General features: G+C 41.1%; 1 protein-coding gene across 2 annotated transcripts in view; it reads left to right on the forward strand.

The window, feature by feature from the left end:
• TNNI3K (TNNI3 interacting kinase) overlaps positions 1–26,072 on the forward strand; it is a 174,510-nt gene that overhangs the window by 113,464 nt on the left and 34,974 nt on the right. For both annotated transcript variants that reach the window (XM_075181918.1, XM_075181919.1), the window contains exons 22-23: positions 17,210–17,269; positions 25,855–26,024. In XM_075181918.1, the coding sequence (XP_075038019.1) occupies positions 17,210–17,269; positions 25,855–26,024 (230 nt within the window). The remainder of the gene's footprint in view (positions 1–17,209; positions 17,270–25,854; positions 26,025–26,072) is intronic.

Here is a 26,072-nt window from a genome sequence, read left to right on the forward strand (position 1 = left end):
CTTCAAAATAACCATTTCCTTGGATGTATGTTATACGTTCCTCTCTACAGAAGTGCTTCAACATGATATTTTTGGGTTGTTTTGTATGAATTGCTTTCTTAAAGTTTTATGCTTTAGCTAAAGGGGCTGTTTCTTCCCCTCAACCAAAAAGTTGAACAATAGAATCATCGTTCATTTTGGCCACACACCTTGATCAGATCAAATTTGACGGGATCCTAGCCATTCGCCTATTGGGCCAAACACCCGGATCACACACACAGGGCTGACATCTTCTAACTAAATGTTCCACCCTGCCCAAAAATGGTCCTATTGATCTCTATAAGACCATTATTTAGGTCCATACTGCGACATAAGACTAATAGACTGATATAGATTTATGGTAAAACAGTATTGGCCAACGTAAGTCTTCCACTGAGCTATTCTACAATGGCCACTTGGTGGTAAAATCACTGGTGACATTAGGATCATAGTTGTTGCGTGTGAAGCCATATTTTCTTCAGCTTTGCCTCACGGATGGGTAGCTAGAAATTATCCTGAAGAATTCGCTATAAACTGACTGTTCTTTCATTGATTCAGAGTCATCTGGTCCCTGAGGTTGCAGAGTTATCTCAAACCATGATACTCCCATTGATAAACAAGCATGCTGGTCTCTCCTGGTGGAGAATATCCACCAAGAATGTAAGACCTCCCCCTGAGAGGTGCTGGGTCATCAGTGATCATCAGTGTGAGGTAGGGGACTTTATAAAGAAGTGCCACAAGGCAAGAAAACAAAATTAATTAAGGTACAAACCTTCACAGCTGCCTGTGGTGCACTTTTTAGTATCGTTCATGAGACTATCACCTACTATCACCTCCATCCTACATAGTTGGGATGGGATTTTCATATCTGTCCTTAAAACAGTCTTCCGATATTCCTCTGGAAAACGTAAATTTGATTAAACTTGAGGGCAGGGGGGATTAGTTTCCATTCTTGCCTAAAATGTCTAGCTTTGGCTCTGATATGTAGTAATGCCTTGGTTTGTAACGTTTTCCAGCCTCATAAGCATCAACAACTCTGATTGCATATCTCCAGGTAGATATCTGCGCCCGGGGTGTGATTGGTTGGTCCCCCACTTGAACCCAGGGGTTTGGTTGTTCCCCAGATGATAAAGTCCTAAGGAGATGCTAGGACAGTTGGGTTTTGCCTGGCCCACGTCGGTCTGACTGCTTATTTCACCTCCACCATAGTTAAATAAATCATTTAATTTTGCCACACTCAAGTCTCGTGTCGTTACTCTAAGGCAATAGTTGAATAAGAGGAAGAAGGTAAAAGAGGTTAAGATATCAGACATAAGGCTTTTATTAACCCCTTGATAGAGCTAATTATCCAAGACGCTTGCATTGATTATTAAGGCTTTGATGATAAACAGATTAAAATTTAGCTCAAGGTAATACAGAAATACGGAGAATTCACAAACAAGGGTTAACGTCAATGACCATTGGGTACTAGAAAATAAGGCCGGAGATGGGTAAATCTCTCTCATGAGGTATATCATTATGTAGACATTGATTTCCAGCCTGTTATTCTTTAGCTTCTGCAACAGATGACATGTCCGAGGTTACTCACATGTCACTTCCATATTTTTAAAAAATTATTTGATTTGTGTCTGTTTAAAAAATTGCACTTTCTTATGAGCGCATCCGAGAATCATTAAACTTGGTGTTTACAATACGAAGTAGATATATTATCTCTATCTAAACCTGTATCAGCCTTAAGCAATCTGGGCGTGGACATGCTGAGACTGGTAGTACCACGGCAGCAGCAGAACCACAGATATCACACTTATCTATAAAGGGAACAAACATATGATATTGTGCCTGCTGAGATTTACACTACAATTGACCTATTTGCAACACTCGTTAACAAGGCCCATACATACAAATAATATCATATTTAAAGTGAAGGCACAGATTGGTCTCAATGCAGGAGGTTAAGAACAGAAAAAGTCTTGCATTAATAATAAGAAATCAAATGTCTCCACCTACTGGTCATCTATGGTATCTATTCATCAACTTGAGTTGAAATTAGGTATCTGGAACGTCATTAAGAAAAACTAAAATATTTATTCTACTGGAAATGCTTTTGCTACTGACTCTTGCTTGCCATTCCATTGACAAGCAAGCAAGTAAATATTTCAGATTCGCTCACTGTTAATGAGGAATTTACAGCAGAACAGTCATTTTATTTTTTTGCTAGTTAATTTCGGCCCCCCTGAATCAGATTTTTCAGGGAGAATGAGGCAGATTTTTTTCCGCTGCCTTCCGTCCCCCGAAGTGCTGTCAGTTTCATTACTGGGAGGATTTGTATTCTGCCGGCTCTGATAACTCGTACTTCGTTCAGTCAGATATTTTTGAATGTTGACTGTTTTGTTTAGACTTTCCACTACAATGATGACTTTGGAGCTCTCCGACAAGCTGCGATGTTTCCTTCCGGTCTCTGCGGGCGGTTTGGAGTGATTGTTGTTTGAATTATTTTGCTCGTTGGGTTGCGGACTGGCGGCTGATGTATGAGCCCGTTCGGCGGTCGCTGCCAACTCTGAAGTTTTTAGAGCAGAATTTGAAGACTCGTTATTTTGCCTGTCAGTTAGAAGAGTCTCATTTTGTACTCCGGGGTGAGTCTGGGGTAAATGGTCTGATACAGGGGACGGGTCTCCGCCTATGAATGTAGACTCCCTTATTTGTTTTTGAGAGGTGTTAATTTCATTGTGTTTATTGTCCTGTGGTCCTTGCATAAGAAGCTCATTATCATCAGGATGCACATGCTCATTAGTGCTAACTGGATCGTCGAGATTTCCGCATGTCGATGGTTCTGTTCTTCCAGGGCTGCTTTGTGAATTAATGGCAGCAGACGATTTGTCGTTTATATCCTTCTTCTCATTAGTTTCTAAACTTATATTTTCTTTTTCGCAGCCTTCAAGGAGCTCTGCTTTGCCTTCCACGGAATCCGCAAGCGAGCCGTCCCTGCTCGCTTTAATCCCGCTCTCCTTAGCTCCATTGATTACTTTGTGTTTAATTGAATTATCGGCACTGAGCAAATGACCCACTTCGGTGATATCATCTTTTATATTGCCCTCTAAGTGGCCATTGACCTTATTACCCGGCAATGATGAACCAGCAATATCTATTTCACACACGGCGTTATTTCCACATGATAGAGAGTCCGTTCCTCCACAAATACCGGTGACATTTGACAACTTTGTATCAAGCACATTTCCACTGAGAGTGCAGGCGTTATCTCGGCTTCCACATTGTGTTTGCAATTTGCTCTCTGTTAACTCCTCGCGCCAGCCCTGCGTTTCCAGATCTTTAGGCTCAGCGTGTCCTGGGCTTTGCTCTATTGATTCGTTTCTTTTCCGATCGACTGCAGAGTTCAAAAGCTCATCTTTGCTGAATGCACCGGAACACTGCTCTGCAGAAATGTTTGGTGTCCTACCTTCGGCAGGCCCAGTCTGAAGACATGATATATCATTATCTTTCTCTTTAAGTGTCGTATATGTTTCTTTTGCAGTTGTATTATATGCATAACCCTCCGGTAATGCAGCACGTCCTGAGGTCTTCCCTTTAGACTTTTTATCAAGAGCGTTTTTATTCTTAGAAACCGGGCAGTCTGCCACACTGGTGCCCACCATTACAGAGTCGTCAACATGATTGGGTTTATTATGCTTTGTTGAGGTTTGGCTTGTTGCCTTCCTTGTGGTATAAGATGACGTTGACTTATTACCTTTTAATTTCTTTCTGGGCAACTGTGGTGGGACCTGCTTTGGACTGTGACCACGCTTAGTGGGTTCGGCGCCGACGCCGGTGTTTTGCTGTGGATGGACTCTTATCTTCCGAAACGGTTGTAGGTTAACTTTCACCCTCAAGTAATCTTGTGTCTTCCTTGTATATTTTGTATAACATACTTTGTCGTGGATGTAAATATCCTTCAAAGAATCCACGAGGGTGTCTGTGCAGCTCATCTGTCTGCCTCCACAGTCTTTGTTATTTATAGTTCGGAGATACTTGCTCCCCAGGTGCGGACGGAAGAACTGTTCCTGGCGTGATTGAGATGTGTTTACCGCCATGTCTGTCTCAGGCTGGATGTGTGGTATATAAAAACCAACATTCCTTGGAATATTCACTTGTCTTATCCTCGCTGTCAGCACCGTGCTGTCATTATTCAAAAAACAATTTTCTTCACTGACGCGAGTTTGAATTTTCTGCTCCTCAAACTTCACATTTTGTGTCCCTGGTTCAGTTATTTGTCTTCTAGGTTCCTCTAATTTATCACATTCCATGTATTTACAGATAAGGTCGTTATCTGTCGGTAAAGAAATATCTGTTCTCTCATCCCGGAGAACACCGGGGCCTCCTTTCTGTGATCGATGAGGTTGCAGCGGTGGTCTCCCGGCATGTGTCTTCATTTCCACCGATCCCTTTGTAGTTAAACGACTCATGACATCAGCACTTTGCTTGTAAGAAGCAATCTTTCTCTGTTCGCTCCCTGAAATACTGTCGCATGGATCTGGACTGTGAATAGATCGGACAGCGGTCATGTCATCCTTAGGGAAGAATGATCTTCTGATACTTGTCTCACCTATAGATATAATATATTACGATATAAGTTGTATAATTATACATATTAAAATAGCAAATGATAAACTGTGTATGTACAGAGTAAGAGCAGGGTCTGGCTGCAAATTGTAGCCCGCACGGGGGGGAGAGGGGCGACTTGGATCAACAAGCTATTAGGAGCATTTTACAGGAAAAACAATGCAGGTGACCCAGCCTTAGGTAGCCCACTATGGGACTGGCCCAGGGGGCAAATGCCCCCCAGCTTCGCCAGCCCCTGATTCAGTGGCACGTAATCTGGGGGTTTTCAGCTGTTCCTACTTGATTTTCCATTTTGGAAAGAGTGTAAGGGTTCATTTCTGGCTACAGAGATTCCAGGGGTGTCCTATACAAGAGGTGACTTAGCTTTTATTTGAGGTAGATTTATCAAACCTTTTAAAAAGGAAAAGTGGAGGTGTTGCCCATAGCAACCAATCAGATTCTAGCTCTCATTTGTATAGTACATTCTTGAAAATGATAACTAGAATCGGATTGGTTGCTATAGGCAACACCTCCACTTTCCTTCTTTAGAAGGTTTGCTAAACCTACCTCTTGGTGTACTGAGACTTCAACTGAGTCTGTGCAATCATTTTTTTTTTACTGCTTCTGAAGTTACTTCCAACACTGAAATCCCAGTTTAACACCACCGAGACTCCCCCAGGCCCAAACTTCCACACCGGGGGCGACACAGAACCTTGTGAAACTAGGGCTTAGACTAGGCCTGTCCAACCTGCGGCCCTCCAGGTTTTGTGACACTACAAGTCCCAGCATGCCCTTCCAGCTATCAACTGGTTGTCTACTGGCAAAGCATGCTGGGGCTTGTAGTTTCACATCACCTGGAGGGCCGCAGGTTGGACAGGCCTGCCTTAGACCAAGAGTTAAAGATGGAAAACATTCAATCAAGTTACTATTATTCCCCCTCTCTCTACACATAAAGCTACCAAAATGCGGGTCCACAGCGCAACGGCTGTTTAGCGATGTCTTACGTCTATTTCTGGTCAGTTGCATTGAATAAATACAACAATTTATTGACTACATTTGTGTTTTCAGCACAGAACTCTGAAACTAATAGGGATTTCTCGTAATCATATTTATTTTATGGGGGGGGGATAGTTTATATAATATAAGTTATATTATATGTCTAAAGGTGCGACCACTGTATTTGTATAACAGTGGAACTGAAAGCTAACAGCAGAGATCCATCCATGGATCGGACCCCCACTCGTTAGAACAGGGCGGGTCCTCCAGAGGGATAAGTAACACAATACTCGATGTGAGTCACGATATTCATAAAACTGGGCAAAAAAATATTTTTTTTTATCGCCACAACAAGTATCGTTTTAACAAACCTCATCCCTTGTTTTATGGCAGATTTATCTGTCCACTGGGTTGTTTTACCAAGATGATCCTAATATCTACGCCCTAGGTCAGTGTAATGCGGGAGAGCAGAGGTGACCTCAGGCGTTACCGCGATGCTGCTAGATGCATCCGTCACAGCTGGACCCCTTGTCGTTATAAAGATTGTTCATCTCCATGATACACACGTCCCCGGCACTCACTGAAACCTGCTGCGTCCTCATCAGTGAGCACAGAGGATGCATTTACCATATAGATCAATGATCTCCATAATGACAGCTGTACGAGCAGTATCCACTGCATCCCTTGTGTTACACAGTGCATAGGAGCCCTGACCTGTCCACTGACCTGGATACATTATAATATAATGTTTCGACTCTTTAATACACCACTAGCATTAGCCCAGAGGATAAGAATATATAGTGGAAATTGCATTAAAACAATAAAATCAAGGTTGTATTGTTAAAATTATTATTATTTTCATACTTTTTTTTAGGTGAAATGTGAGGATGGAAGGGAGCAACATGATGACTTCCAAACATTGTTAACAAAAATTTTAAGATATGGTTAATGAGTTATGGTGGAAAAACGGCAGCACTAAGGCGTAACTGTTTTGTAGAGCGCAACAACATTGTTTCAACAAATTAAAAATAGAAGAAGTCAAAGTTCCATTGTAATGAGTATTAGCTTTTTAAACTCACGTCAGCTCAAATCCGCAGTTAGAACCAATTTTAATATAGTGTTATTTTTTGCCAAAAGAGGGCAGAAAGCATAATGGCCAGCATGTTGGCTTAGTGGTTAGCACTTCTGCCTTACAGCACTGGGGTCATGAGTTCAATTCCCAACCAGGCCCTTATCTGTGTGGAGTTTGTATGTTCTCCCCGTGTTTGTGTGGGTTTGCTCCGGATGCTCCGGTTTCCTCCCACACTCCAAAAACATACTGGTAGGTTAATTGGCTGCTGATAAAATTAACCCTACTGTGTGTGTTATGGAATTTAGACTGTAAGCTCCACTGATGTGAATGATAAATATCCTCTCTACATCGATGCGTAATTGGTGATGCTATGTAAATAAATGATGACAAATCATGTTATTATTTGATGTATATGAAATGCAGGTCTTCACCTTGTCCAGGCAGAACTGTTTATTTTTGACTCTTGGATACAGCAATTATCATTCTGTCTACAGCAGATTTGTTGTTGTATCTAAGGGCAACGAAATTAAACAAATCTTCCTGGTCGGTGGAGTTCCCCTTTAAAATTCTGCGGAATTTCCTTCCTAAATAATAGTACTTTACTTTATTATATTTACCTGTAACAAAAGTTTTGTTTTCTTAACTTTTTTTGCCGTCGAGGAGTAAAGGTACAGTCACCCTTTATTCTGGTTCATTTAATAGTAGGATTTAGGTGCAAAGCTAGCAATGTCAAAATCTTAACGGGTTATCTCTCGGAAGGCTTACCTTTATTAAACCTTGACAGTTCCTGTAAGACGGTTGTGTTCGCACCTACCCAGGGAGCAGCCTGCACGCAGTCTTTCGGATTAGCAGAAATCCTTTGAATGCTGTTTGAAATGCATCCTACTTCATCAGAGACAAACATGGCTGAGGGCGAAGGGGGGAGCCACTGTACCAATCGACAATTGATACAGATGTAGTAACTCCCCGGCAGGTTCTCTTTGCCGCTGGCTCTGAGAGACTTGTCTGATCCCCCCGGATTATATCCCAGATGTAATGAACCCGTGTGTTTCTTCATGAAGGGATTACGGATCTTGGCAGGGTCCACGAAAGACATGACATTGCGGTTGTTTTCTGGGGTTAAAGGGACTTTCGGTAGGTGGCTTCTTATTCCAGGGAAGTCTTGGGTCTCTTCACAACAGCACCTGGTTGAACCCTGGGCACTGGGATTGTTTGGCTGCAGATTACATTTCGCGATAATGATGATAATGAATAACACAGCAATAATTCCTGCAATGAAATAAACACTTTTATTACCAGCTGCAACACTTACGCTGCAATCTGCCATATTCAGGGACATTTATGTGTGCAGGAAAAATGTAGTTTTGTCCAGTGTTTTTTTTTTGTGAGGCAACTAGAAAATTGTTCCTTTTATATTCTGGCACGAGCACACTTCTGGTGAAACACACGCAAGCAACTTCTTGCTTTTTACTTAGTTGTAATGTCAGAATGGTAGTGTTTCATCCATAAATACTCCGCACAGTTTCTTGTGACCCTAAACACTAGCTAAACATAGACCAGTTCTCTAACAACCAGCCAGCTTTTCCAGCATTGGTCACCCTGAACAAAGAAATAAATAGTTTTTTACACCTGACACTCCTCCCACAGCCCTAGCTTGATGGGCAGGTGACACTCCCAGTTTCCCTTAAAAAGGAAGTTCTCATTAGCTGCTCTGTTTGATTAAACTTACACAGACACACCCTGTAGCTGTGCAAAGAGGCACTTTCAAAGCATGTATGATAAACCAGATTTTAAACTATTATTCGTCACACATATGTCTTCAACCTGTTTATCTTTAAACTATGTGCATTGCTGCGCAAACATGTTACTCTGCTTGCATATTGCCAGCTAAATGCCTCCCTTTGTTACAAAATGTTTTTGTTAACCTATTTTGAAAGGGAGGTCTTCCTTTCTTTATTCTATGATCTCTCCCCCCCTTCAATAATTGTATTTGAAAAAAAGCCTTAATAAAGTATATTTAAAAGAAATGCGTAAAAATAGACACATGAAGGGTAGATTTATCAAACCTATAAAGGAAAAGTGGAGGTGTTGTCCGTAGCAAATGATTCTAGCTATAATTTTCTATAATGTACTAGATAAATGATAGCTAGAATCTGATTGGTTGCTGTTGGTAACATTTTCACTCTTCCTTTTTAGAAGGTTTGGTAAATCTACCCCGAAGTCTCATAAGAAGACATTACCCCAACATCTCCACGATTTTTTACATTCATTGATGACCATGTACTAAATACCTAGAACAATATGAGGAGGAGCAAATACAGATAAAAGGTGCTAATTTGCACCTGGACAAACAATGTTGTGTTGCAAGGGCTGCAAATGCTTTTGCATGTAGCACTCAAATGCCGGTCAACTTTATTTTTACACTGCAATTTAGAGTTGAGCTAATGCGAGCCCCCTATTAACACTCTAAATCTGTCACGCACATTTCAAACCCCTTCCGCAGCACAACATGATTTTGCCAATGTGCAAAACTGCATCTTCTAGCTCCTAATTGAGACCCAGAGCATTTCTGATCAGTGTTACCTGTGAGGACTAAGATCGATATAAGAATTCCCTCCCTGAAATATCCTCTGTCTCTCTCCTTCGATGCGGCAGTGATATTGTAGGTTTTAGACAGGCAGTTCCTCTCCGTCAGCTGCAGCAGAGATTTCACCCCTGGGTTGCTGGAGTAACTGCACCGCAGACCATTTCCGGTTTTCAGGATCCGCTCTGCGGAATATGTATAATTCCTCAAAAAATCCGCTAGCTGGTGAAGTTCACAGGTGCAGTTCCAGTGGTTCTGGCCCAAGTTTAGGAGGGAAAGATGAGACAACAATGAGAATACTCCTGGAAGTTTCGTCAGTCTGTTCTTAGAGAGGTCCAGCTCCCTCAGATGCCGCAGGCCGAGAAAAGTCTCCTCGTGAATAAAGCTTATAAAATTGCTGGATAAGTCCAAATGTTCAAGACAGTGAAACGCGTTGGGTCCAAAACTGTGATGCGTCAGGTTTGTGATCTGATTCCTGTTTATCTCCAGCTTGATGAGACGCTTTGTGCTTTTAAACCATGTCCCGTTGAGACTGCCAAAATAATTATTGTTTAGCTGCAGAGTTTTCAGATTTGTAAGTGGAAGGAAGGTTTTATTGCTAATTGATGCAGCCGATATTTGGTTGTTGTCCAGCACTAAAGTCCTCAGTTGGGTGAGGTTGGTGAACCCTCCATCCTGGATCTGCTGGATCTTGTTACCGCTCAGTCTAAGCAGAGTTAGGTTTAACAGATATGAGAAGTTGTTGATGCCAATGGACGATATATTTCCATCTGTGACGATTAATTCTTTAGTACCGCTTGGAACAGCTGTAGAAAAAAATGGTGGAAACGAGAAGATAATAATTAAAGCTTTTCCATTATAGACAGCAGAGCAGACATATTGTGGAGTCGATATAACATTTTTATAGGAACTGTTGTATTTAAATTTAACAACACCAATAGCTCAGTCTTATATAAAATGATAAACCCAAATATTTTACTGTGTCCAGTACCTAAAAATAAAATGTTCTTTAATTTCAGTCCCAATAGCTTAGCATTGTATTTATATTGTACAGTACAACTTCTCTTTTTCTGTATGCTGGCTATAATTCTCATGATCTGTCCTTCTACGTGTGGACAATTGCACAGTACCACTCCTCTTGTGCTGCATGTTGGATGTAATTGTTAATGTTTTCTTATTCTGTATGTATGAACCACTGCACAGTACTGCACTACTTAATCTGTCTGTTGTTGGACCTCAATAAGGGTAACTTATCAATCAGTGTTCATCTGAAAGCAGTGTATTAATTCATAAAGCGCCTCAGCGATTACTTTAGATCCTAGTTAATTGATTGGCTGCATTCAAATATTGGTTCATACCAAAAAATGGCGTCCGTTTACAGAGCAAGACTGCAGTGTCTGTGGAGCAGGAGTTGGCACAGGCCAAGTGTTGGAGTTGGGCATAGTGAGGGCATTTCAAAATTGTGCAAAATCAAGGCTTTCAGTGATGTGCACTTTGTAAATAAGGGACACTGTGTACTTCAGTGATATCCTAGTAAGTGGATAATTAGGCTGCATGTTTATAGTCCAGCCTACAGAATGACATACTTACCTGCTCTCCCGGAATGTCCTGGAGACTAACCAATGTCAGGAAGTCCTCCCAGGAGTATCCCAACTTCCCAAATACTGCACCTCCTTCTTGTAAAGAGGATGGGTGGGGCCCTTGTGATGAAATAATCATCATCAGGTCTCAGCAGTCGGGTCTTGATGACATGATTTGCATCATGGGCCTGCAGCCATTGTATAATGACACAATCGCATCATGGAGGGGGGAGGTGCTGTGATGACACGAATCGCGTTGGCACACCCCATTTGGACCCAAAAATTACCAAAGGGGTGGTCCAAACAGTCGACAAGTATGCAGAATGGCTGACTCCGCTAGCTTTTCGCAATGGGCGGGCAGCACAGTGGATCAGTGGTTAGCACTTCTGACTCACAGCACTGGGGTCATGAGTTCGATTCCCAAGCATGGCCTTATCTGTGTGGATGTTCTCCCTGTGTTTGCGTGGGTTTCCTCCGGGTGCTCTGGTTTCCTCCCACACTCCAAAAACATACTGGTAGGTTAATTGACTGCTATTAAATTGCCCTTAGTCTGTCTTGGTATCTGTATGTGTATGTTAGGGGATTTAGACTGTAAGCCCCAATGGGGTAGGGACTGATGGGAGTGAGTTCTCGGTACAGCGCTGCGGAATTAGTGATGATGAATGGGTGCACTTTGAGAGATATCAGTCAGAATCCATTGCATCTTTTGTCACAACAAATTAATTTAATTCTCCAGAACTGTAGAGAAGTGGCATTTACGGAATATCTTACAAATTCAGCATAGTTTGCTTATTTATCAACCATCTTTTATGTCCAGGGATAATCAAATGCTTTCCAGATTTGTCCTTGAGAACTTTAGTCCAAAAAAAAATCCATTTTCCATGCTGACCAACTGTACTGTACAATTCGCCTTATACTGTGTATCAAGTTTCGCACTATCACGGCCTCTCCTTGCTGTGCAATGACGCTAATCACATCTTTAAGGCCCAACCTCTTTATAAAAAGGAGAGGCAGTATCCAGGAGGATAGAGTACTCTCCTAAATTCGGGAGACATCTGGACGTTCCAGAAGAGCAGACAAGTTTGCTTTAAAGTAAAGTTTAGTTAAAATAACTGCAGTTCACCAATGTTGACCTTCTAAACAGTACAGCGTAATGTGCTTAGATAGACCTGTTCTTTAAGACACTTTGAGATGTTGCCAACCATACATTTGTCAACATTACAAATCGGGAAACTAAGGAAGTGAAAACAGAACTCGTTCTTATATTCTTGGATTTTTTTTTTTTATTTGGTTTTGACAAAGGGAAACCGCTAATAGTTTTCAGCTTGTTCTGAAGAAAATGACTTGTAATAACGCAGAAATCACATCTTCTCAGTACGTTCATTTAGAAAATGGCAAAAAATAGACTTACATTAAAAATACAGCTTCGGCTTTAATGCACTCAAACACCAATCTTACAAGCTGTTATACGAACTGTAGTAATGATGCCACAGATTGTTTTTTAAAGCCATAAAAATAAGTCATTAAGTGTAAACTGTGCTATCCCAAAATCATTAACCGTCCATATGTAATTGTTAAAACAGCGTCTCTGGCAAATACGCCGATTGCAACCAACATGTGAGCAGTGCTGGGATTAAAGGGAAACAATCAACAAACTATGATGTTTAAATATGTAGTATAAGTACATGTAGTATAAGTGTACCTAATTCCAACTCAAATCATTTATTTTATGGAACAATATTCATGTAAATGTAGCTATTCCATTGACCACACCAGACTCAAGGGAAAGGTAACTGAGGCAATATCACTGTGGCTCAGTGGTTAGCACTTCTGCCTCACAGCACTGGGGACATGAGTTAGATTTCCGACCATGTGGAGTTTGTATGTTCTCCAGGTGTTTGCTTGGGTTTTCCTCCTGGGGCTCCGGTTTCCTCCCACACTCCAAAAACATACTGGTAGGTTAATTGGCTGCTATTAAATTAACCTTAGTCTTCTTTCTCGGTCTGTGTGTGTGTGTGTTAGGGAATTTAGACTGTAAGCTTCAATGGGGCAGGGACTGATGTGAATGAGTTTTCTGTACAGCGCTGCGGAATTAGTGGCGCTATATAAATAGATAATGATTAAAAATGGGGCCTTAAGCTGAATGCAGATAAACGCATCTGTTTGTCACGAAGCAGGCACTTACCTTACAGGGTTAAGTCTGGTGACATGCTGCTGCCTATTGATGCATGGGGGTGGAGTTAGACTGTGTGTGTGTGTGTGTGTGTGTGTATATATATATATATATATATATATATATATATATATATATATATATATATATATATATATATTAGTGCTTCAATAGGATTTCTTCCTCTAGTCTTCAGGAATTCCCTCCCACCTTCCCGTTTCTGAAGTTATTTAATGGAAGGTAGCTAATTTGTTGAAAAGAGGCACAGTAGGCAGGAGAGCTTTTGCAATCAGCGGCTAATTCACACTGTGCTACCGCTGATTGGCCGCACGTCACTGCTCCTTTCGAAGCACCCTGGCTCTTGGTACCTCTGTGCAAGGGCCTCTTGACCTGCGCTGTGCGCGTACGTCCTTGTAAGCCCAGAGGAGAGTAGTCACGACGACGACAAATTTAGCTTGTAGATTGTAAAGGACTAGGTCCTGGGACCAGTGGTTAGTGCCTGTGGGCCATACACTGTTCGGTTTTGCTATTAGTCGTTAGCTGATTGGATCGCTCTCACCGCCACCCTTTATAATTTGTAATCAATAAAACTGTGACCCTTTGTTTGCCAAAATAAAGTTGTCAGTGTTTTTATTTATAGATAAGAATTTAGAGTGTTAAGTTAACCGTTATTAAGGTATGGTGCAATGAAGAGGGAATCAGCAGTATGCAGTTTATGATACAAGGTGCTAAAGGTCTTAATTAGTATATTAAATTAAATATACCGTGATAGATAGCATAGACTTTGGTTTTTAGTTGTGGAGAGAGGTAGACTGGAGTTGGAGCTGGGTTGGTAAAGGGACCTGCCTATTCATTTTTCCTCATGACATACATTTTGAGCGAGCAATTCCTACTGTTCACAGTGACGTCGATGATGGACAGTGTTTTACAATTTCACATAGGCTTAATTCAGCAGAACGCATAGCTAGAATGCAAGGAGCATTCCGTTGTTTAACCTCCGAGATGGTGCAAAATCAAAGATGTCTAAAGCCTGACAAAATTTAAATGTATCATAATGCTTTTTAACTGTATTCTTATACTATCAGGAGGGTATTGAGTCTTAAAGGTGCAGATATAGTTCTATAAAACAACCTGCAAAGTCCCCATCTAGCTGTCAGCTATAGGCAATAGCCTTCATCTTACATGAATGATCGTCTTCCTGTATTCTGGAAGGTAGCACATAGATCCAGGTAGCTGTACAATGCTCCATCTATATAGAGCTGGCATTATAGCAAGGACTGTGATAAAAAGGGTGACATATCATTAAATCACAGTAGTACACTTCAATGCACTTTTGTGCAGAGAATATACCTGGCGGTAATCAACTGCAGCATTATAAAAGGGGGTGTTATAAAGAGAAGCACTATAATTATTTATTTCACCAAACACAATGAAAACGTAGCTTTGTCTCGTACATGCAAACCTTTGTGACTGCAATTAAAGTTATATATGGCGACAAAGGCCAAACAATAGTATTTACCCCCCCCCCCCCCCATCATACACTCTACTCATTACTATAAAGTGGAGAATATAAGGATGCAATGAATAGAAAGTGAGAAATTAAAAAACTGTATTTAAGATATAATATAGACGCTGAAGCCGGATCAGGCTTGGTATGGCCTTGTGAAAACAGTATTTATTCTACCTGTGTGTTTCTCTCCTGAAAATGTGACATTGGATGATTTCTGCTGTGAGATTCATTACCAGGGGGGATTCTGTGTGTCCAATCATCTAATGTTCTATCAGCAATATCCCTGCAGGTTAGTGACAGGACTCTTACCTGTTATATATGGGAGTCCTTGACAGACAGTTGCCTCTTCCGAGCAAACCGCACAGGAAGAAGGACAGCTTCCCACTAAATAAAAGGATGTGCTGAGCAGGAGACCGATGACACCTGGAACACACATTAGGATAGAAATACCACTTGAGTTATTAGCTGAGAAAGTGCTAATGATTGATTAACACACGGAGGACGCTGTCACTTCTTTCCCCTTTTCAAATGAATCTATGAGGACTCGTTTTTTTTATGACAGTGCTTTGGAGCAGAGAGAATACTAGATCATAGACTCTGATCTCTGTATCATAAGCGGAAGGGCACGCTGGTTCTGTGTAATAGATTATTGCTACAAACCAGGGTCAGTTTAAAGGACAGTGTGGTCAGTGCAGCCTTCAGTGGCACCATCTATCTGATAGTGATATTTTGTGATTGCTTCTTACTTTATATATCTCCTTATGTCTATCCCTACTTCCCCTTTTGTTCATCCCAGGAAAGGTGATAATGTTAAAGGGCTATTGATCTAGCGCTGTACGAAGCCTGATGGAGGAGTTTAGTTTAATGCTGTCCACTGTTTAGGACAGGAGAATTCGGTTTTCCCAACTACGTAAGGGGTCTGCTTGCACGTGCACCCAGTTTTCTGGAAGGTAGCCCAATTTAAAGAGTAGAGATGCTCATGCTCGGTTCCTCGGGAACCGAACACACCGAACTTAGGGGATCTGAGTACAGAGCTGACTGTCACGCGCCCTCGGAATTGAAAACGAGGCAAAACGTCATTGTGACGTCGTCGGATCTCGAGAGTTTTGAATTCCTTTTAAAGATCCAACATCACAGGGGTGGGAAGGAGGGCGGACCCCCATTTATCTTTTCTGCCACTGCTGTGTGCCAATGTGTCCTAGATGTGCTAGGAACTGCCGTGTGTTTGTGTCATTGCTCTGTCGCTTACCATCCAGCCAGGTCGCTGCAGTATTTGTTTGAAAGTGTATGCAAATAATATTGTGACCTGTGAGGTGGCCAAAATTGACTGCAAATGACTTGAAATTAGTGTTATTGAGGTTAATAATAATGTAGGAACAAAAAAGAGCAAAATTATGTGATTTTAGCATATTTTAGGATTTTTTCAAAAAATGGAAAACCAAAATACACGAAGGTGGTTTTGCCAAAATCAAAACCAAACCACGAAGCTAATCCAGATCCAAAACCAAAACCAGAAACTACTGTTATTGCACTGATTGATCTTGAGGTTTAAAAGACAATTGTTAGTTGGTCCTAACCATCGGGGTTTCCGAGCATCGGTGCATTTCTCAACATGTAGAAAACCATAGTTGCATGCTACATGCCTACGTATGGGGCAAGAGTAGTTAGAGGAGGATGCTCACCCACAAGCAGGCTAGCGGGATATATTTAGTTAGCAGGATCTCCTTCAGATGCCATTGATGTTTACCTCCCTACTAAAGAAATTTGTATTGAGACCACATTCAGGTTTTTCTGGGAAGGAGTACTGGATAAGCTGGCTGGTTCTAGCTGAACAATCAGGCTGTGATATATTTCTAAGGGTCCAGTCCTTTCCCTTAGTGTCAGGGTAGTCCTAGGTTTAACAGGAAATGTATATCGGGACCTTGGTTTATGAGCTACTAGGCCTGCCCTGTAGGCGTTTGTTGGGTGGCCTAAACTACATACGTCTTTAAAAGTAACTTGGCGCTAATGAAAGACAAGGGACTATATTTACTAAACTGTGGGTTTGAAAAAGTGGAGATGTTGCCTATAGCAACCAATCAGATTCTAGCTGTTATTTTGTAGAAGACACTAAACAAATGATAACTAGAATCTGATTGGTTGCTATAGGCAACGTCTCCACTTTTCCAAACCTGCAGTTTAGTAAATCTAGCTCAAGAACTCAACAAAATGTGTATTCTCCTGGCTACCACCTGGAATAATGCAAAATATTTTATTATATCTGTTGCTGTTTATTTTTAAACAAAGAAGGAACATAAATGAATCCCATTGACAGTCTGGAGACATCCAAATATGGAACTGGAGCGGCCGTGTGATGCTAGAACATTATTTTCAGAAACCTCTTTCTATGGTGACACATTGTATCACAGCGCCTATTTATACCATATACATTACACATCCTTCTTTGTTCTTCAGTTTTCACTCAGTTTGATCCATTATTTGCAGAAAAATCACAGCAGGCATTTATAAAAAATACATTTCTAATGGGACACGTGTCGGCTGCTTTCGCCGCATGCCGCTAAAGAGAGTGCATTAAATATATCAGCTATTAGATAATGTTCCAGAAAGATTCAGCCGCTGTCATTAGCAAAGCAGAAAATAAAAAAGTGTCGGTATTAACCCGAGCTATGCTCTGTCTTCACAGGGGCGGCCGGAGTTCTCAGAAGTGGTGTCTAAGCTAGAGGAGTGTCTCTGCAATATTGAGGTAATTGGTCTGTATGGCTAGAACGCTTTCTGTAGCATTGTAGGTACTGTTAGTGGGACAGCGGTCCCAGAGACCACAGTCTGTAGTTGTTTTTTAATCAATTTCCTATCTTGTCAGCCCTCCCTAATAAAAGTGGATTTTTTTTTACCAAATGTGCAGTGATTAGCAGATTTATAACGCATCTAGTAAGAAAATAACAGTGGTCTGTCTAAAGATATTGTTTATTTAAAAGGCACAGCAGCTCTTTGGTGTATGAATGTTTCTTGTGAATTATACATTCTGCAAAATGATAAAAGCAAGCACAGTGGCTCAGTAGTTAGCATTGCTGTCCCACAGCACTGGGGTCGTGAGTTCAATGCCGACCAGGGCCCTATCTGTGTGGGGTTTGTATGTTTTCTCCGTGTTTGTATCACTTAAATAACTTGAACATAGCAAAGCAAAAGAAACTTATATGTCTTCATATGAGTCCTGCTGACATCTCCTGGGCAGTGGCAAGTTAGGTCTTTTCTTATACTGCAAAGATGCTTCTTTCTGGGCTGGCTGCAAACATCCCTCAAGGCAACAATTCAGCCATAGCATTGTGTTTCTTTGTGGGAAGATTCTACATTAGCTCAGCCTGCAGTCACACACATCACTTCTCACACTAGCCGGTCTGTTTATGGCACCTCCCCTTTTCCTTCAGGTGTTCTAGTTTCTTCCCACCCTCCAAAAAGATACTGGTATGTTAATTGTCTACTATCTAAATTGGCCCCTATTGTGTGTGTCCGGTAGGGAATTTAGAGTCTAAGCTCCAATGGGGCAGGGACTGATGTGAATGACAAATAATCTCTGTACAGTGCTGAGGAATATGGTGTTTGAAGTGGGAGCGTACACAGTAGTACGCCATACCTCCCCTTCTCCTACTGCCTTCATTGTAAAACTATCAAATTCCATTCACTTACATTTACCATACCGCCACTTCTAAAAATGTCCACTTCGACCACTGGGTGGCGCTATATAAATAAGTGATAATAAAAACTGAGTGACTGTCCTTATTGCACGTGTCACTTTTGTGCTTTGGAAAGTTTTTATTGTTTAAAATACTTAGAAGAACTCCTCCTATGTATAGTGTGACTGTAAATGCAAAACGTGTCTGATTGAAACCATCAGCCACCGCTTGGTTCCCACCATCTCCGAGGAAGTGAAATAAACAATTCCTTTGGCAAGGATGAAAATGCTCTGCGGAGCCCCATTAACAGTGTGTGTTAAAGTCCTCTTTTCCTCCCCTGGAATCATCTTGCAAAACCAAATCTAATTTTTGCATGTGGGCTCATAAGCTGGTGTTCGTTGCTCAGTGTAAATGCACCTAACGCCTCCCAATCAGAAGATGCTAAATATTACTCCCCCCCCCCCCCAGCAGATACTGTCGTTTTCACATGCAAAATTTATGTGCATAGCATATACAATGTGTGCCCAGACAGTGAAGGAGCATTTGTACTACAGTAGACATATTTTGCATATTATGTTCCGTCTCTTACCAGGAGGAATTCCTTCAAGTACAGCAAATAAATACAATATCGCGCATCTAGGGAGAATAGTGCCTCTTAATTAAATGCTCATTGCTTGTTTGGTTTAATTTATTAAAAATAAATTGATTTGTTTCTATAACAACCGCCATCCCTCTTTTTTGCCGGCCTTATTAAGGATTATATATGTAAAACATAATGACATTGACAGCAGACTCGGCTCTAACTAGCACAGTGTCATCGCCAATAAATAATCTCGGGTATCTGCTGCTTATAAATTGTTTATTTGTATGTCTGTGTCCTGTGATAAATGTATTCTGAGGTCACATACATCACCGCGCAGTCACAGGACGCCAGAGCAGTTGAGGGGATATTAATGCCTAGCAAACACCAGGCTTTCCCGTTATAGAAATATAGATATATTGATTTTATGCAGTGAATAGTGTCTAGCTTGTCCTTATGACAATGCCACAAGTTGAAAACATGCAAGGCATAGTTTTATTTTATTTCTGTAGCCACAATAATAAAATGTAGCTTCCTTTTCTCTGTGAACAACCACCCTAGGAAGAGTAATAGATCCCAGTGCCATGGATGCACTCCGATCATCAGATACTCACCCTACGGGATCCCCTATAACAGGACACTTTGAGACACTTTAGGGCTCGGTCTGTCACTCACTATCTAGTGGAAACCGGAGCTGCTGCCCAATGAGCACTATTGACAGAAGATGTATCAGAGCCACCTGCTACAGCGGGATAATTAACTATTACAGTGGTGCTGTTTGGGCAACTGACAACCAGCAGGGGTCCCAGAACCCCACTTTTGGGTTTGAAACATAAATTGATAAACAAAACCCAAGTGCTTAAATTATAATCCACAGGTTTAAGCAAAGTTTAAGCTGACACCTGAAGCTTAGTTACTTGTACAAGGTGAAATCAGTAATCAACTTGACGCTTGTGTGACTCCTAAGCTCCGTAAACAACATTGGCTTCCAAAAGTCAATGTTTGACTCTAACTTTATAATAGCACCCCATGGATGGTCATTTACTATAGGAGGGACATTGTTAATTAGCATGCATAGTATTGTGCAGCTAGGCAGCAATAAAATAACTCTTGAGTATTGTGCCTTGATTGCTGCGCTTCCAAAATGCAGAAATTTTATTATTTTCTTAAAGGCTCAGTTTTTCACTAAGACTTCTCTCCTCATTATTTTAAACTGCTTTCGATTTTCTTGGTACCACTCATCTGACCCTCGTTCAGCAATAATGTGCCAACCATTAGGAGGATGGTTGACACCCCAAAAGTAGTGTAAGAAGGGACTGTTATGAGAGAGAAGCGGTGTATAAATAAAACAAGGATAACAAGGCTAAAACTGCATAAACTTCTGGGTTTATTCTCTTCGCTTGTGGCATAAGGCTTTACCACAGCAGCAGATAAGTAGCCGTAGTGTAGGGAAGTAATACCACTACACCGTCAATATGCAATGTTATTCAACATGTCACAAAATAAATAACACTTTAGTAATCTTGGTTCAACAATTTGCAAACATAAATCAACACAACACATAGGTCACTGAATAAATATATCCCACTTTAAATTTAGGCACTGTGCTTCAGTGAAATGGATTTCACTGGATAGATACTTTAGGAGACAAAGTTAATTAGACGATTACACTAAATGCAGCAGATAATATAGACCAATCAATCACAATACTTTTAGTGCAATTATACAGATCATACTTATCACACAAAAATTAGTAGAGATGCAACAACAAGTAATCCAGCTGGTTCAGGATAGATGCTTTAGAAGAAATGACTGTAGACTAGGGTCACTTTACGATATACAAAATTCAAGGGGGTAAATTATAATCCATAGGTTTAAGCAAAATTTCATCTGACACATTAAGTTTATTTACTTGTACAAGGGGAAATCAGTGATCAACTTGACGCATGCATGTCTCCTGAGCTCTGCAAATAACAGCAATTCTGCACAATAAGCGATTTCCAGTGTAACTGGAATAAGCAACCCTCTCTCAGCAACTGTAGGGTTAAACAATGTGCAATTCTTTCATCGGCAACCTTTTTAGGTAGTTTCACAGTAGAATCAAACTTCTGATGCAACATAGACAAACTGTTGTGATAAATTATTGCTCTCTATGTCCCAGTTAGCTTGCAGATAACTTAAAATACAACAGATTTGGCTGGAACAAACTCTTCCTTTAGACAGTGCTATAACACCTCTCAATAGCAATATTACACTCCCGGTCAGAGGTTTTAATAACACAGTTTGATGTCTCACTTGAACATAGCAAAGCAAAAGAAACTTATCTGTCTTCATATGAGTCCTGCTGACATCTCATGGGCAGTGGAAAGTTAGGTCTTTTCCTATACTGCAAAGGTACTTCTTTCTGGGCTGGCTGCAAACATCCCTCAAGGCAACAATTTAGCCATAGCATTGTGTTTCTTTGTGGGAAGATTATACATTAGCTCAGCCTGCAGTCACACACATCACTTCTCACACTAGCCGGTCTGTTTATGGCACCTCCCCTTTTTCTTCAGGTGTTCTAGTTTCTTCCCATCCTCCAAAAAGATACTGGTATGTTAATTGTCTACTATCTAAATTGGCCCCTATTGTGTGTGTCCGGTAGGGAATTTAGAGTCTAAGCTCCAACCCTCAGGACAACAATTCAGCCACAGCATTTAGTGGCTCTTTGTGGGAAGATCCTCAATTAGCTCAGCCAGCAGTCACACATCACCTCTCTCTTTAGCCAGTCTGTTTTTGGCACCTCTATTTTTTCCAAAGAATCTTCTGGAACCTTCTTGTTCATTCACAGAAGTTTACCTATCCCAAAATGGCAGACGGAATTTGCATATAACTTCCCAAAGGCACTCTGGGGAACTGTAGTTTTCTGAATGAGTGCATGCAGTAATATACCTGTGATTTGCAGGGTATTACAGATGTAAAAAGGGAACATTGAGACAGACTTTTTCTCAATTGGTCTGTGACGCCACATAAATTAGGAAATACCCTCCAATTTGCCCTGTCATTAACACCTTTTTATATATTGCTATATATAATCTTGTAGCAATTCGGGCACACTTGCTGGTAACCACATCGTTGTGAATAAGGGACACCCCAGTCTGTCCATCATACAGCATACCTCCCAAAACCTTTGTTTTTGCTGGAACTTGGACATTTAAAGGAGTGTGCCCTGTGGGGAAGCCAGTTGTAAAATTTTATCTGTCTAGTGCCAGCGAGAAAATTAAAGGAAGAGTTTGATTGGCTATTGTGGTTCAGAGCAGATTTTGCACCCAAGTGTTGCCTTTATAACTCCTATAGTGGTATAGAGGGTGAGAAAGAGGCTGGAGCAGTGTTTATTTTCATCAAAGTCCCAGTTAGAAACATTACCTCTATGGCTTGAAGAAGCCTAATCACAAAGACAAGTGGCAGGTCTGACATCAGGTCCAATTCAGGCCCTTCACAAAGGAGGATTTCCTCAGGGTCCCCTACACAGCAGAGGGTGGAAGTATGTACAGTTAAAGCATTCTTCCCAACTCTTGAGGTCTGGGAATCGGGGTTACCTCTGTGTGCTGCCACAAAGTGGATACAAGGAGAGGTGTGTTCATGTCACATTGGGAAATTAAACATTCACCTAGGTGGGTGTCAAGTGCCTCTGAAGCACAAAGCCGTCCCCAGTCCCCTTCCCCTCTTCTAAAAACACCCCTTCAATGCAGGACACACCTGCTACTGTTACATGGAGCATTGCAAGGGCATACATTAATGGGAAATACCTGCCAACTGTCCCGGAATAAGGACCAAAGTCCAGATCTACCTGGACAGTCCACTCAAAACGGCTAAATCAGGACAGTTAGGTAAGGTTAAGGTAAAGGGAAGCAAGGTAGGTGGAGGTTTCACCCAAAAGCTGGGATTAACCTGAAAAGACAGAACAGCCATCAGTAGACAGAAATTAAACTTGGCTCTGGATGAATAGTTCTTCTGAATGTTAATTCTTTTTTGTACAAATAAATTGTTATCCGAAATTTTTTATTTTCCTGCGCTGGTCAATGCTTAGGTAGAATTTTACTTACAAAGGGGAAAAGGAGAGCTAATTAAAAGTAGGAAAGTTGGAGAGTTATAATATCACCTAAAAAGAATTTGCTTTAAGGGCATAAAAGTGCACAAATAAAAAAAAATATATAGGTCTTAAAATTATGGGGAACTAAAATGATTGGCAACACACAAAAAAACAGATCCTTGCTCATTTAAATGACATATTTACATCTAAATGTTATATACAATACATTATTCACCTGCTGCCGCTGTACATAGTGCACAAAATAAGGACAGGGGGGTGGAGGGGGGGCCTGGCAGGAACATTCAAGTGATAGACAGAAACATCAAGATACATTATTGCAGCAGGCTGTAATTTATAACATTCGTTGCACAATGTCCCCGGCGTAAACAGGTGAATGGAAGTGAGCCATAAAAATGAATGGCGCTCTCTCTCATGAAGTGTGGCGACAATGAGAGCAGCAATGTTAAATTAAGGAACACAGGAACTGGCTCGTGGTCAAATTAGGTGAGCTGAAAAATATCTTTAATTTTCTTCATCGTTTTTTTTTTTTTTCATGGCCACTCTTCCCGGATTGATTTTTAGTTCTGTTTTGGCCAAATCATCTGTTTATTTATTCAGGTCGTCGATCGTCAGGCAATAATACTTTATCACTGTTATGATTATTATTTTATCTGAGACAGAAGATCAGCTGTACAACCTGAGGCGGAGAACACTCATCTGTTCTGAATGCTAAGATAAATCTGCTTAAAGGAATTTGAGGTTTTTTTTTCTACTTAAAAACACTCTTTGTTTAGTGCTTAGCATTGGATTTCTGGTTTTTTTTGCACATTTGTCCTTCAACGTAGAGTCCCTTTAGAGGTTTTTTAGCTTTATGGTTGCCAAACCTCAGTAAATTAAACCGTTAGTAAAATATAAGTATAATTTGTGTGTCAGTAAACTTATAAATGTCCTATAACATGCACAACAGCAGAGGTTTAAGGCTAAGTAGCACAGAGAGTGTATTTATATCCTGAACTCGAATATGTCCCATTAGTGGACACTTTGGTAGAAAGGGAAAAGGTAGTGTTGCCCATAGCAACCGATCAGATGTTCACTTTTATTTTGTAACGTGCACTAGAAATATGACAGAAGATAAAGGGCATTGGAAAAGATCCCCCTTTGACAGAGAAGGCGTATTTAGAGGGGCATTCTGGGATTAACAAGGGCTGTACAACATTTTAAACCCTGCAAATGCTATCAGTATTCAGGGGGTGGCGGAGATGACGGAGGGGATGTTGGAGGAGCAAGTGGAGGGGAAGGGTGATGATGTGATTTGCACAAGTGCATCGCATCCACCGCCAGCGGAGTTAGGGCCCAATGACTCAAATTGTGTTATCGAGGTTTCACCACTGCCCACGTCAAAAGACAGAGAAGCAGGATCCCGGAAGGTGGCCTACTGTCACTGGTGTCCAGGGGGTAAATGTATCATACTCCGGTTTCTTCAACTCGTGGAAGTTCGGCGAGATGACAGCTAAAATTTAAAGCGGCGCTGCCTTGTAAAGGTAAGTTTCCCTTTACAAGGCAGCGCCGCTTGAAATTTTAGCCGTCATCTCGCCGAACATTCGCGAGTTGAAGAAACTGGAGTATGATACATTTACCCCCAGGACTCCCTGAAATAGTCTAAAGAACATTTCGGGAAAGTAGGCAAGTATGATTGCCATCTACTTCTACGAAATCAGACAGCCGCAGCACCGTGGCAGTTAAGGTTTAATATAGCAAAAAGGATTTCCATAAGGCATGGTCTGCACCACAATTCAGTTTCAGCAGAGCTGCAATGTCAGAGAAGCAGAGACAGAGAAGAGATGCCATCTTAATAATAAACCATGTATATTACCTCCATTGTCCATATTTGAATATTTACATTTTAGGGTTCATCATCATCATTTATTTATATAGCACCACTAATTCCGCAGCGCTGTACAGAGAACTCACTCACATCAGTCTCTGCCCCACTAGAGCTTGCAGTCTAAATTCCCTAACACACACGCACACACAGACTAGGGTCAATTTGATTGCAGTCAATTAAATACTTTCTTAATTAAATGTTTTTGGAGTGTGGGAGGAAAACCCGGAGCACCTGGAGGAAACCCACGCAAACACGGGGAGAACATACAAACTCTACACAGATAGTGCCATGGTCGGGAATCAAACTCATGACCCTATATGTATTTTAGAAAACAAGCAATCTCTCAGACAAATTTAAAAATGATAGGATGTAATAGTGTGGACCCACTTCAACCAGCTTGATACACAGGATGTAGACGGAAACCACTGAAAAACTTCATATCTGCATTAAGAGTAAATGGTTGCTGGTTATGTCAGTCACTCTATAACCTAAGCCCAACAAACAATGTAAGGGTCAAAAAAGTGGAAATTACAAGAAAAGAAGAAAAGTGAAGATTTTATCCTATATCAAGTTAAATAGTGGAACTGGTGGAGTAATTTTTCTTTTGCATTGTCTTCCTATTTCATCAGTGCCTGGCCATTACTGAGCTTTAGTATATAACGTCGAACACTTGGATATGTTTTTTTTGTGGGTTTTTTAACAGATAAACAGTGGAAGAGGTGACTGGAGTTTTGGCTAAAAACGTAGTGGCCCTCTTTCTTGTGAAGTTGGGTTGGGTTAGTTGTTGATCAAAGCTACCATTGGTCATTTCCAGTTCTAACACGGAGCCCTCACCCTGTTTTCTGTTTTAAGCCAGATCTGTGTCTGATTTCCATCTACCGCACTAATTTTGGCTCAAATACGCTCTTGAAAACTCTTGTGTATTCAATTCATATGTTTCCTACACATGCACATTACCCCACATTCATTAAAATACAGCAGACTCTTAAACAAGCAATGCTACTGAAAATGCTACTTGTACGACTGGGGATTGATGGGCCAATACTAGTCAGTAGCGTCATCTCTTTCTTATTTATCCCACCTGTCTGTAAATAATCCCTGTTGTATCTTCTCTTTGCAGTTGATGTCTCCAGCCTCTAGTAATAGCAGTGGCTCTCTTTCACCTTCTGCCTCGTCAGACTGCCTGGTCGCCCGTGGGGGCCCCGGTCGTAGCCACGTTGCAGCTTTGCGTACCCGCTTTGAGTTGGAGTATGCTTTAAATTCAAGAGCTTATGAAGGCTGGTCTCAGAGGTGAGTGGACAAACATGCATATTTCGTAGTAGAGTGTTAATTTACAGG

Source organism: Mixophyes fleayi, chromosome 8 (assembly GCF_038048845.1).
Source record: "Mixophyes fleayi isolate aMixFle1 chromosome 8, aMixFle1.hap1, whole genome shotgun sequence".
NCBI classification, from domain to species: domain Eukaryota; kingdom Metazoa; phylum Chordata; class Amphibia; order Anura; family Limnodynastidae; genus Mixophyes; species Mixophyes fleayi.